At 48.6% G+C, this 13,930-nt stretch overlaps 4 protein-coding genes across 4 annotated transcripts; 2 read left to right on the top strand and 2 right to left on the bottom strand.

Moving 5' to 3' along the window:
• Positions 1–631: 631 nt before the first annotated feature.
• On the bottom strand, positions 632–3,745 carry EPUS_08344 (uncharacterized protein; the record flags this gene model as incomplete). The annotated part of the gene is made up of 3 exons (XM_007805376.1): positions 632–1,665; positions 2,475–3,365; positions 3,418–3,745. The coding sequence occupies 3 exons, from the start codon at positions 3,743–3,745 to the stop codon at positions 632–634; spliced, it is 2,253 nt and encodes a 750-aa protein (XP_007803567.1).
• Positions 3,746–7,096: 3,351 nt separating this feature from the next.
• EPUS_08343 (uncharacterized protein) lies at positions 7,097–7,753 on the bottom strand (the record flags this gene model as incomplete). The annotated part of the gene is made up of 1 exon (XM_007805375.1): positions 7,097–7,753. One exon carries the CDS (start codon positions 7,751–7,753, stop codon positions 7,097–7,099), a length of 657 nt encoding a protein of 218 aa, XP_007803566.1.
• A 534-nt stretch (positions 7,754–8,287) lies between these two features.
• Positions 8,288–9,433, top strand: EPUS_08342 (Histidinol-phosphate aminotransferase; the record flags this gene model as incomplete). Its single annotated transcript, XM_007805374.1, has 1 exon — positions 8,288–9,433. One exon carries the CDS (start codon positions 8,288–8,290, stop codon positions 9,431–9,433), a length of 1,146 nt encoding a protein of 381 aa, XP_007803565.1.
• Positions 9,434–10,465: 1,032 nt separating this feature from the next.
• On the top strand, positions 10,466–13,647 carry EPUS_08341 (uncharacterized protein; the record flags this gene model as incomplete). The annotated part of the gene is made up of 2 exons (XM_007805373.1): positions 10,466–10,562; positions 10,616–13,647. 2 exons carry the CDS (start codon positions 10,466–10,468, stop codon positions 13,645–13,647), a joined length of 3,129 nt encoding a protein of 1,042 aa, XP_007803564.1.
• Between the last annotated feature and the right edge of the window lie 283 nt (positions 13,648–13,930).

Raw genomic sequence — 13,930 nt, 5'->3', positions numbered from 1 at the left:
GAGGCAGACATTTAAATGCAAAGGAAGCGCAATATGAATGAAATTCTGTTGTGTAAATATATTGGATTGAAAAGCACAGGAATTGGATCAATCCCTCGAAGTCCAGGGGCGTTGTGAATAAGGAGGTATCATCATCACTACATTGACTGGATAGAGATTTAGCAAATGTAAGAAGATCTTTTTGTTAGTGGACTATTTCTGGCCCGCATTAGTCGTTTCTTCGAACCTTTGTCAGTTTTACGCGAGGGTCTAGTAGCCCAGTTTTAGAACCTCTATGGAGGGATAGTGCATTAAATCCTTAGAAATGGTGTATTATTAGGGCTCAACTGGTTAAGACAAGTCTCAACTAATAGTCAGGTCCAAGAGGGTTTGGTTGATAAAGCAGGAGGCACTAGATATAAGGTTGAGAACCCAATCAGTAACTATCCTCGTTGAATAAACACGCGGTTCCAGAAGTCGTCGCCGTCAGTCACTGTCTCCTTATGTGTACTGCGCCTGCATATATCAGAAAGACACCCACAACAAGTCCTGCACCCTTGACAATCCAACTAAGTTCAAATTTTCGACGGTGACTGCCCTGCTGAAATAGATTATTTGATGTTGTGCTCGAGTTTACTATCATGACACTGTTCTAGTATATTATCGGTGACCTCGAGTCCTCTTCAATACTTCCGGACCAATCCGTCGCCATGAATTCTGCCTCTGCAGCCGGGTTGTCTGCATCAATGTAATCAAAAATTTCGACGATCTTCATCAGCCGGGTAATCTCTGTGGCTTGGTTGATGTGCAATGCTCTGAAAATAGGTTCAATGGGCTGATCTCCCGAGAAATGTTGTACATGGGCAAGCGTTACAATATATACTTGCTCCTTGCTCAAAGCGTAATCCGGAAAGCTTCTCTCGAGGGAAGAGCGTTCTTCCGTAGGCAGCAGTCCAAGAAGCGCGAATACTTTGTCTCTCGGATCCTTGCTTTGCGAATTTACATGGCCAGCGAGGAGATCATAGAGTGGCTGACGTAGCTGTGGATACCGGTCGGCATGCCGTCCAATCACGAATGGCAAAGCTGGCCACTTTTGTATGAGGTCTGGCTGTGTTACGGTGTCTGCGACTTCGACTGAGAAGAGATCTATGCCAGCTGCATTCGATAACATATCCTGAAAGAGATCGCCATCAATTCGAGTATTGCTGCAGTAGATATGCACCACTCGTGCCAGCAAGAATTCTTGAATAACCCAGGTTCTTGACCAGTAAGGCCGACTTGCTATATCATACATTGACTCTTCCCAGTCCAAGTAGTCGACCTCCAAATTGGCAATGCGGCCTTCGAAGTTGACTTGTGGTGGTAACGGTATGTTACCCAACCACACGGATACGATAGCAGCGTTTGAGTAGATCTGGTCCATGATGCGAACCTGCTCGTTTCGCTCGGTCACGTTGTCCTGATTGATACAAACTGCATCAGCCCAAATATATTGCCATTTCTCCCGCAGACAGTGGAGGCAAGCCCAAAGGGTTGGCGAGATCGTAAGAGGCTGGTTATCGACGTAGATGATCTCACTTCTCGCATCATTTCCCCAGGTGTACGATACAGCTGTGTACTCTTGTACCTGATTCGGGACAACATGCGTAAATCGGAAGCGCAAGTCACCGTCGTGAGTTCCTGAAACTGTTTTCAATAAGCGAAATCTATCCCTTAGCAGTTGTCGATATGGCAAGACCATGGTCAGCGGTCATATGATGAGTATCTGTCGACCTGCTGTGCAGAGTGCGTAGAAAGCAAGTTGATCGATAGCTAAGGGGGTAGAGAGCGGGGATTTATGTACAAATGGCTGTGCCGTACAGCGAAATTAGAACCGAAATTGCAGTAGAAGTTGACCAATCAAAAGCAGGAAAAACGCAGGGATTACGCGAATGAAACCTGACCAATAGGCCTTCTCAGAAGATCAACAGTATCCTTTGACAGCTTCAATTTCCAGTTCACCGTTCCTCCCATCTTCACTATTAACAACTTTAGGGCAATCATACAAGTTCATCAATACATAAGCTCGAACGCTATTCGGAAAAGAAGTTGGGTAAGCTAGGGACGTGGTTTGCAGCACCACAGCTCCGTGTATGTAGACAGTCGGTTGTGAAAGTGCTGGTGCCAAGAGGCTTATCTCATGTCAATATCAGTACTGAGATCTCATGTCAGCACAGAATAAGATCACAGTAAAGGCTGGGGGCTTAACACACAAGCACTGCTCAGCGCGATGGGTTTCGGGTACAAAACTCAGACTAAACACTCGAGCGATATTTCCAAACGATTGGTCCAACCATTGTCTTGCTTCCAGCGAGGTATCATATGATTGCGTGCATGGCCAGTCTTCGCATAGTGTTCATTCACTTGGTCTAAGTAGCTAAATTCCGCCGCGCAGGTCCAGCATTTACGTTCTCCTCCATGCCTAGCCCGAGGGTGGAGCATGTTGTAAGTCTTACGCACGAAGGGCATTCTGTGCTTAGGTCTAAGCTCAAGGTGTGCGTCAAGATCTTCGCGAGAGTCGAATATCTGGTAGCACTTGCGGCATTCTTGCAGCAGCTCCCATTCTTCGTCAGGATCTTTGTGAATGTATTGCTTGACGTTCGAGCGCGCAATCTTCAGGAAACCCCACTCTGTATCCTCCATTGATTCTGAAGTCAGACAACGGTTTCCGACAGTTGCCCGTTGTCGGACTCTACCTTCCTGCTCAAAGCCACGGGAGACGATCTGATCGTCGTATGACTGCTCAAACGCTGCGTATATGGAACGGTCGAAAGCCTGTTGATTGTAACAGGCCACCAATGGATCAGTGTAGTCGTCGGTTTTGTGAGCAGACTTGTCATATTGACCAACACTGAAGTGCTTTTGCTCTTCTGCGGCTGTTTTGATGCATTTAGCTTGAGCTGCATCCAGAAAGAGCGGCAACAGCGTTTGCACATCAGGATGGTCTTTAGGTGCTAGCGGAGACCAGGTCTCCGCGCCGTCAGACCAATCATCGTCGACCACTTTAGTCTGCAGGATCAACCGGAACGTCTGCATGGAACGACATCTGCGAAGTACAGCGGCAATCTGCTTGATCTCAGTGCCCAACTTGACAACATCTTCTCGATAGGTATAGCTATCGTTTACGGTGAAGACAGGGTACCGAACCTCTACAGCAAGATGTCGAAGGCGTAAGACCTGAAGCTCTGAAAGGCTTGGTCCCAGGCGGCAGTGGGAGGTTTTCTTGTCACAGGCGAAAAATCCCGGCATACCATGCTCGTACGCGTTACGGAATAGTCTGGCACCTTTACTGGAGATCCTGATGATGTTCTCAAAGGCGTTGAGTAGGCCGATCGCTTCGAAATGTACTTGTTTGTTCAGAACCAAGATTTTCGTACAGCCCCGGCCGGTTTTTGATACATGGATGAAGCTTATAACAACTCTTGTAGCGATAGATATTGGCCTCAGAGATTCCATAACTCATTGCACAGTCCGGGCGCAGGACATTGAAATATATGATATCACGAACCTCGCGAGCAAGATCGAAGAAGGAGATGGTTTGAATGCAATTCGTCTTCTTATTTGACACAGTTCTTCGTGGATGTCTTCTGGACGACTGTTTCTTGTTGTCTTTAAACGGCTTGGCGGCCTTCGGTACTGGAGCGGATAATGGGTGGTTGGCAGAGCTTGTGGCTTTGGCATTTGACAGGGACAAGCCAAGCTCTGAGGGTTTTCTGGTGAGCTCCATCATCAAGGAAGAATGGTTCGAATACTGGTAGAAATCAGGCCCCGGAATCAGGATAAAGACGAGTTGTAACAAAGAGGGTATTAGGCGGTCTCGGTGCGTAAGAGAAAATTTCTTTGACATAGCAATCGTTGAGGATAGGTAGCAGATATATATTTATAGTAGTGCCAGATCAGGTGTTTCACGAGTGAAATGTGTTTCTCGAACCACTAGAAACGTCACAAGCAAAGACAACCGAAGCAGGCCGCTTCCAGGAGGTGACCATGACAGTATTCACTGACTTGCCAAAGAGATTCAGTTTCAGTGCCACAACATGACAGCCTGCCAAGGTCTTAATGTAGGAAGAAGGATACGTATGCAGGCCCAGATTGCTTGTGCGTGGCAAATATCAATATTGCTGTTTGCGCAATCAGCATGATCCATACAAGGATACCCTATGAAAGCTGATTGAATGACTCAGACTGCTTCATGTAAAGGGTTTGCTGGATGGAGTTCACTGGTATGGTAGAGACTTGAAATGCGTCAACATCCCTTGTATCAGGTGCAAACATAATGACAGGAATCATTTGTACACAATTTGTAGGACTGATATGACTATATACAAGTTTATACACCTTTATTGAGTTCAAGGATGAACATGAAGTCTTACACAAATTGATCAGGTCTCCCCGTATGAAGGCCAAGTTCACTTCGATATAGTATATTCCATGAAAATCTGAACTTACCTTGTCCCTCCATACTCACACCAGAATCCTGAGGCCATCATTTCATTAAATGGTAATGGTAAGTCCTCCTCACATCGGAGGAAGTTCTTCTTGGAGCTGTTTCGATGGTTATACGTCTTCGGGCTTGGCAGTTTGGTCGTTCTACAGTTGGTGGCTACAGTTGGTGGGATTAGAAATAGCTCGTCAAGGCTAAGGCATGAAAAGAGAGAGCGTACCGTACATTGGAGTACTGAGATATATGACGAGGTGTGTCACGGCTGCCATGCTTGTCGGCCGCTAGCGCTAGGGCCGCCGGGTATTGATTGGCACTACGCGTTAGTAAGGGGCATGCTCGCTATATAGGAGCGACCCCAGTGCCATCCTCGTCGGCTCTGCAGTCTTAGGATAGCACTCAACATGGGCTGAAGATCTCGCGCACTCGTCGCCTGCTTCCAACGTGACACGTGACAAGGTGATTGAACAATGTAAGAGTGTTGGCGCGAAGTCGGATGGTGATTGACGTTGGTGAATAGCTTTGGCATTTCAGGCTTGGAGTGAGTCAGCTATCCAGGCCACAATTTCTGATAGCAAGATTTCTATGTATGCAGACTTCTAACCTGCTTTTATTGATAGGTAAGCAGAAAATACACACTGAATTCAATGTATGGATCGGTTTGCCTGATAGCGATTTATTGTCACGGGTTATGGACCATCTTGCATCGAATAAATTGTGTGGCGACTATTCCCAAAAGCGTTAGTCAGCCACACGGACCTCTATCATGAGTATATTTAGACTGAGTATAAGTCGTAGACGTTTTGATATAAACAACATCCGTGAGAACATCTACGAGAACAAAAGCTGCAAAAATGGATCGCTTGATGGTTCAGGAGAATCCAACTGGTGTCGTCTCTTGTGACATCTGCAACGAGCAACGATCATGTGAGGCTAATGACACTTCAACCATCCTGCGTGAAAAAAGCAACGATCTTCACAAAATTAGTAACAGCCTTTACTGCGTAACTGAGATTGTCAATCCATTGCCTCGCCGCTTTTTTCGTCTTTAAACGCCAGGGAGGTTGCTAGTCCTCGGGGCTACCGTACCTTTGCGGAGCGTATGCAAAGACCTTAGAATCTCTATGCAAGTCTAACTCTAAGGTTTAGGGATACATATCAGATGAACTAAGGAAGATATCTATAACAAAGCTAGGACTTAAATCATTTACTAAATCTTGACTACTTTTAGACATGATCTGATCAACGATAAATTCCTTATTATAAAGATGGCTGGTACTATCCACGAGTTTGTTGCTAAGAAGATCAGTAATTCGATCAAAACCCAACTAGCCGCTATCAAAGAACCTCGAACGAACCTACCAGACGATTCATACAAAACGTTTATAGTCTTTGTTCTAGGCAGATCCAGCTTTATCGCTCAGATACACGTCGTGCCCCGATAGACAGTATCTCATTGAAGGCTCATATTATCCAGGAGTTATTCTCGAACTGGCATATTCTCAGTCCTTCCAATCGCTACGATGTAAGGCTCAAGACCTGATCGTCGACTCAGATGGCAAAATTCAACTCGTGATTGGCCTAGAAATAGAAAAGAAGAAGGCGTGCAAAATCTCAGTTTGGCGAGCAGATTTCATACGATCAAAGGATGGAGACGCTGTGAGGATGAAGGCTGTCGTTGAACGGGATGTAGTACGATATAGTAATGGCAAGCTCCAGCCAGGGTTCATGACGTTCCAACTCCAGGACTTCGGTAATAACCTCAAAACAACCTCCCCTGATGCCGACTTGACTAGAGTGATTGCTCTTGACTATCATCATCTAGCTGGTTACCTCGCTAAAGCGGAGGAGCTTGATATACAGCGACCACCAAGCCCGAATATGAGAGGATGGAGGGTACCGGCTCGAGAAGCAGAAGAACTCACGCCTGAAGACGAGAAGAAGTTTCGTGAGCTCGAATAGAAATCATCTGCTCGTTCGGGGGCCTTGGATTCGGATTACCACCAGAGGGCATACGATCACTGAGATAGTTTTGGGCCGTGTCAAGTCTAGACACTTCGACAACAGCAAGCTCATTCGAGCATGACGTGAGTGGCTGTGCCCACTAAACCTGTCTAAGCGGCTGAGGCAAGAATCATGTCAATTTCTGGCCCTGACTTTTCATCAGATCATAGTTCTTCCAACTGGGTCCAAGACGCGGTTAAGATTTGGGTGTGAATACCGTTTTCACCATAACTGTCCCCTCGCTAGTGAGAAATGAAATGACACAATGGCCATAGCGCTGTTGTAGGTTTGGATGAAGCCATGCTGTGCCCTGCAAATATGTGTGACATAGCTTTATCTCTTAAGCCCTTACATTTGAGGGCCTGACTATTTTGAGCTGTACAAGAGGCAGTTGATATGCCCTAGAGCGTGCCTTGCAATTCACCTGAGAAGCGCTTGCCAAACATCTCCCTGTACGTGATTGGTGTGAACAGCACCACTCACCTAAAGTGCCCCTGACAACATTGAGAGTTCTAAGTCATAAGGCTTGAAGCTGTTCATTCGCCGACGTAGAGAAGAGCAAGAGGATTGGATAGGACGTCGAATCAAACAGAGGAAAAAGCACAAGTACGCGGGTTGTGGCGAAGGAGCTGATCAGGAGATGATGCCTAACCTTCCCTCCCACCCACTATCTTCTTTCTTTATCCCGTTTTGCCCATCCTTCCTCCTCTTCTCATTTCGCTTTCTTCTCCGCTCCTCCCTTTCTCTCTCCTCAATATCCTCTGTCTTCTTCAACCGCGCATCTAGATCGATCTCACCCATCCTCTTGTCTTCTTCTTCCCTTTCCCTCTTCCTCTGCTTCAACATCTCTAGCCTGTTCCTGACATCCTGGAGCGTTGCCCTGGCGACCTCTCCACTTTGACCAGTATTGATAAGATGCTGCTTCGAATTCAGATGCTCGATGTACTGCACATTGTCCTTGTATGTCAGATCGCATGCCTCACAATAAAACCCAGCGCCTCGGCCTCGTTTGCCAATGGCTGAACCAGCAGGAATTAAAGTGCTCTTGCCGACCATGCTGGCGACATCGACGCGACCAGCTCTGGATGATGTGGCATCCAAAGTAGAGAAGTCGACAGGTTTGTGCCATTTCTTGCCCTCAAGCTTCGCCTCATAACGAGCCCTGCCTTCTTCACGGCGCTCATCCTGCTCCTTCTTGGCCTTGGCTTCGTACTCTGATCGATCCCACGTTTTGCGAAAGTCCGTATCGCTTGCCGCAGCTCCATATGCTGTCTTCTTTAGATCACTCATGCTGGTAATAAGGGGAGATCAGAAGAGCAACCAAAATTCGGAATGGAGACGCCGTAGGTAAGGTAGTCCTCTGCTGTTGCTGCATCAAAAAGCTTTGTGTTGGCGCATCGAATTGATACGAAAGGAACGAAAAACAAACATTGATTTCAACTCGGAGTTAATCTCATGACCCTGCCGGGAATAAAACCCCCCCACCTTCAAGTCGTACATGGGTCTTAGCCATGCAGTGGTCGAATCTGGGCCCTGGCTTTTCAAGAAATTTCCCAAATTATCAACGAACGGGGAAATTATACGATTAGCAACAAGAGGATTCATGATGGGCAGCCTTTTCTCTCCTTTTGACCTGCATACCTGTGCTCGACCAAATATTCTCAAGCTAAAGCCTTATCGTTGCGCCAGAGAGTAAGCATTTGTCCAGAACCTCCACCCACAGGATACTGAGATAACAGTGATTACAAGGACGATGGTAACAACATTCTACTCGATGCGAACGAGAATGCATATGGACCTGGAATCTCGGTCGACTCGAACATTATGCGAGAGCAAGCAACATATGCAAAGGATGGAGGTCCTCAACTAAACTTTCTCGGTCTCAATCGCTACCCCGACCCTCATCAAGCCGAATTGAAAAGACGATTGTGCGGCTTGAGGAATTTTAAGGTGCACACTCAGAAAGACCTGAGACCAGAGAACTTGTTCGTCGGCGTAGGGTCAGATGAGGCCATCGACGCTCTTCTACGATGTTTCTGTGTGCCTGGAAAGGACAAGATCCTTACATGCCCTCCAACATATGGTATGTACGCGGTCAGTGCGCAAGTCAACGATATTGAGATTGTACATGTTCCTTTGAACGTGACAAAGGGGTTTGCGCTACAGCCAGATAGGATCAATGAATCGTTATCATCAGATGCTAGTATCAAGATGGTCTATGTCTGCTCACCAGGCAACCCTACGGGAAGTTTGATTAAAAAGGAAGACGTACAGCAGGTGCTCCAACATCCAACATGGAACGGGGTGGTTGTGCTTGATGAAGCATACATTGACTTTGCTGCGGATGGATCGAGTCTAGCAGAATGGGTTTTAGAGTGGCCAAATCTCGTGGTTATGCAGACACTGAGTAAAGCATTTGGCCTGGCAGGCATCCGATTAGGAGCTGCCTTTTCAAGTCCTGACATCACAGCACTGCTTAACAACCTCAAAGCTCCATACAATATTTCGAGTCCAACGAGTGCATTGGCAATCGCCGCATTGGAGTCAAAAAGTCTTGCTGTCATGCGTGAAAACCGTGCCAAGATCTTGAAGCAAAGGGATTGTTTGATGGAAGAGCTTCCCAAAATACCAGGTATTGGACGTTTCCTGGGTGGGACTGACTCGAATTTCCTACTTGTTGAGATACTTGACGCGCCTCGCCAGAGTGGGGGCAGACCTGATAACGTGACAGCTTTGTCGGTCTATGAAACACTGGCGGAGCAGAGAAGAGTAGTGGTCCGGTTTCGAGGCAAGGAAATGGGCTGCGAAGGCTGTTTGCGGATCACAGTAGGTACGGAAAAGGAGGTGAATATATTTCTAGACGAGATTGCAGCAGCGTTGAGAGACATCCATCACCAAGCTCTATCAGACGGGACGATGAGTCAGGAGGAGCGAAGGGCCGAGAGCAGAGCAAATAATGTGATTAGCTAGAAAGGCGGCGAACATCTGCATGATGACGAGCAAGCCTCACTTTATGCTTTATGGGGAATGAAAGTTTGGGATCAGTAGGATCCGCTGCACGCTCGTGCTTCTTCACTCCATGAGATGAATCCTCTTCTTAAGCGTGCTCCTGTAAGGCTCTTAGGCTTCAGGGTATTGGTTGACTTAAGCTCCATCCGTGCCCGAGACCCCAGATCAGTAGCCAGTGGGACATGCAGCCTTAATTACATTCGTGCTAAAATCCTGTCGGGGCGGGATTGAGTCTCTCAGTTAGTCCCTGGTCCCTCAACTAAATTCCTGAGGAACGATAAGTGCATCTCACCGAGCAAATCGCGTTGGAGTGACAACGCACACCAAACCTGGGATAAACCTCATTCAGCAAATCGTTCGTCTGCTGCAACTGCAGTGTAATGAGGCGGCAAAGGGCCACTCACATCATTCTGCCGGCAAAGAAGAAAATCCCTCCTTCTGTGGGGTCTGTCCTGCCTGGTGCCGCTGCAGTCATTTGCTGCGGTAACCTGACCTTGCCTGTGTTCAACATCTCACATCACCCGCTCTCGCATGAAAAAGTCATAGAGGCTCAGGCTCTGTCAGCAATTAGCATTGTCCATCTTGTCTGCGACTGAGTCATCTTTCTACTCCCGCTTTTGCTTATTTTACATTCTTCTCAGCAGCTATCTTTGAAAGACTAGAAGCTGCCCAAAGATTCTTTATTCGACTACCAAAGCGCATCTTTCCGTTCCACCACCTGCGCACCTGCTGACAACCTCGCGTCCTCCTTCCCTTTGCGCCACTGTAACACCTTTACGATATCTGGTTCGGCGGACTACAGAACGCCTGCATTTGCCTCGTAACCCTTGTGCTGCTATCAGTCTGTCTTCAAATCTCCCAACGAGAGCGCCGATCTCTTTCTGCACTGAACAATGCCAACAGGGTCAGGGAATGAAGCAAGACTATCTATTGGAAGCGATATCATTTGAGTCTATCCAATTGTGATTGGATGCTGAAAATTGGCTTGCTACAATGGTCAAGGCGGATGTAACTCGCGACTACTACGCCGACTTAGAAATCCCTTCGAATGCCTCCGAAGAGAGAATCAAAAAAGCTTTCAGACACTTAGGTGCGTTCTTCTGCCAAAAATGCGTCCGTGGCAGGCTGATTGATATCTCGTAGCGAAACTATACCACCCAGACCGCAATCCTGGTAGAGAAGTTGACGTTGTTCCCAAGTTTCAGGCAGTGCAGGCTGCTCATGAGATTCTGAGTGATCCGGAACAGAAGCGAAAGTACGATCAAGATCGAGCAAAACACAAAAGCAGTACCCCGATCATACCACGACGCGGTCCTGTACCACCTGCTCCATCTCCGTTTCCTCCACCTCCTCGGAGAGCAGCATCAACTGCAACAAATCAAAACCCTTTCGCAGGTAATGGCAATCACCCCCGGCCTAGACACCATCCACCTCCTATAAATCCCGAGAAGTATGCACCATACGCCAGAGCAGGAGCACAACAATGGGAGAAGACGAAAGAAGAGGCTCAGAGCAAAGCAGATGCCTTCAGAGGATTTCAGCAGATGAAACCTGGTCAGAGCCCAACAGGTGAACGATTCGCGCCTCCGCCACCCCCACGGCCGTCACACTATACGACCGCTGAGCGACCCACAAGCCATGCACCAAACACCCCACCACGACCACAGAGAAGCTGGGACGACTTTAAGAATGCGGGCCGCTCCACTTCTGGAACAGAACCTTTGCCGGGGTTTCCGGGTCTGTCACGAACTCAAAGCACACGAACGAGGCCAGGCTTCACACCAATGACCCCTGGTGGAGATGAACCGCCAGCTCCCAGAAGCTCCGCGTACGCAACATACTCGCGCGGAGAACGGTCACAAGCGTCGACCTCTTACTCTTATTTTCCAGAAGGCGTGGCCCATTCCTCACCTCAGATGACCCCTCTGCGACCAGGTAAAAGCCCTTTGAGACATGTCAGGTCTTCTCCCGACGTCGAGGAAGGTAGAGAGCCTCAGAGGCCGGGTCTTGAGCGCATTTCGACTCGTTACGCTGGAATTGGTGGGGAGAGGACCGACGTCACTAACGGAGGCATTGGTCATAGATCTTCCAGCGCGCGGAATTCACCCATTGACCATAAGTGGCATGAAAGCGAACGGAATGGTCTGCATTCTCCATTTTCGCGGGATAACCCAGTCAGGTATCGCAGTAGCAGCCCGAAGTCGAGACCAACACCAGTACTCGACAGCTCCTCATCTAGTTCTGGGACTAGTAGTGACGAAGATGTAGACGAGCAGAGATGGTCAGCCCGGGCCAGAGCGACACCTCGGCAGATGCGTTCGAAGCCAGCTTCATCCGATTTTGGTGGTAGAACTGCAGCTGATGGCCCAGCATCCAGCAGTCTATATCCTGGAACAAAATATGTCAAGCCACCTACTCCGCGGGATGCAGATGGTGGCCAACATCAGTATCGACCACCTCCGCCTCCGCCTCCGCCTCCTCCTCGAAATCAGCATACGTCGCAAGCAGCGTCTAATTATGTTCCTGGCTACCTTGGCACGCGTGCAACGGCACAGCAGCCCATGTCCGGTGCAGGAAATGAATATGCAGGGCCAGGAGCGTCTGGCAATGGACCCAATATGTATGCCCCCTTTCATTCTTATCCCCACGAGTGGTCGAAGAGTTTTCGAGTATCCCCTTCGAGACCTAGTAAAAGTGTGCCATCACTGAACGGATTTCCTTCTTGGGCAGTGCCTTCCAGCGTGCTCCCCCGGAAAGACACGCCAAAGAAGCACACCCTAGATACAATCCGAGAAGAGAAGCGTGACCGGATTGAAATTTGGCGATCCGATACACTCCGCTCCACTTTCGTGGAGCCATCTCGCAAGCATGCAAGATTTGCTGACTCCACGTTATCCGACAGCTCTCCGCCCGACGTAGACACGACCAATTTGCGAAAAGAGCCTAGCTTCCAAAGCGCCAGCCGGGAAAATGTGAGCGTAAAATTCTCCGCTTCCGAGTGGAATGACAAGTTAGCAGGAGTGGAGGACCTCTTTCGACCAACCTCGTCGGAGATCCATGCGAAAAGATCGCCCGTACGACCTGCAAGATCGAGAGCGAAATCTCACAGCAAAAGTCAGACGTCTCCAATCAAAGAATCGTCGAAAGAGTTCTTCGCTGGTATCAATGGCGGTACCCGGGACCATAGCACAGCTTCTGCAGCATTTGTTCCTGGCAAATTTGCCGATGATTGGGCAGAAAAGCTCAGGTATCAAGCGACAGCTACTTCAGGTGAAGACGACCGAGCGACGGCTCTCAAACGCAGCTTCAAAGTGCCTGCATCAAAACTTCAGCAGACGCATCCGAGGGCTGAACCTTCTGCAGTGGAGAACCGAGCTTCTGTTTCTCCTGAAGCTGGTGTTGCCGAATCTGAGCAAAAAGCCAACGAAAACATCGATCCTATGGACATCGACGATTCCCTTCCGAGCAACGTAGCTTCGAGTCCCTCTGAGGTGGCCGAGGCTGCTGCTCGCCTGCCCCCCACTCCGAAGGAGAAGGAACACGCCTCAGCGGCTGAAACTCCGGGCGTGCATCCCTCCCACACCGCTGCTGCCGATGTGAATCTCAACGACCTTTCGAATGTAGCGCCCTTGAAACCCTCGGATACTGGACTTGGTGACCTCAAGGACTTGAACACCACATTACCTTTCGAGTCCAAAGCATCTCCTGCAAGGCCATCTCAGACTGTGGTCAAAGGAGTTGCCTTCTCCTCGCTTAAAGCTCTCAACCTACCTAAACCACCCAAAAATGTCATTCCACCTCTGGAAAACGTGACACAGGAAGCCTGGGCACGCTACATCTTAGAGATGTCGGCTTATATGCATGAGTGGAGTATCTTCAACAAGAAGATGCTTGACCACTTCCAGGCACGACAGGCTCAGTTGGATATGACACTGACGTCGAATTGGATGAGCGCTTTGGGTGATGGACCCAGTGGTGAGGAGATCAGCCGAAAGATCCAAGACGATCCAAGCAGCAGCGGTCAACAGAAAGCAGGCTACGCTGCCTACAGGCAATGGATGGAGGAGGATATGAGAGTGCGGGAATGGTGGAACGTGGCTTGTGACCGACATCAGCAGGCTGTCATCGACTTGGGGCGTGTCCGAGAATTGGCCAAACCCCTAAGTCGTCACTAGACAATGAGCAGGGCTGATTCAGAGCGATGGGACAGCTGGATTTGAGGGAGAGCAATGAGCTGGCCTGCTCTTCCGACTTGTTGCAACCCATGTCCTTGAAGAGCTCGATATTGAGATTTGGGTACAGCTGTTGCTCTGACAGCCTAGTCACCTTAGCATTGGCGTTAGCAGTCTGGGAAAAGGATTGCTGTTTTGCCTGACCATATGGTTATTGTTCGTTTCTTCGGGCTCGAACCTGGATTGGATCACATACAAAGGTCCAGCCTGTCAAGAGGGCTATAGA

This window comes from Endocarpon pusillum (genome assembly GCF_000464535.1).
Source record: "Endocarpon pusillum Z07020 unplaced genomic scaffold scaffold4259, whole genome shotgun sequence".
NCBI classification, from domain to species: Eukaryota; Fungi; Ascomycota; class Eurotiomycetes; order Verrucariales; family Verrucariaceae; genus Endocarpon; species Endocarpon pusillum.
This window is presented reverse-complemented; position numbering and strand designations above follow the sequence as displayed.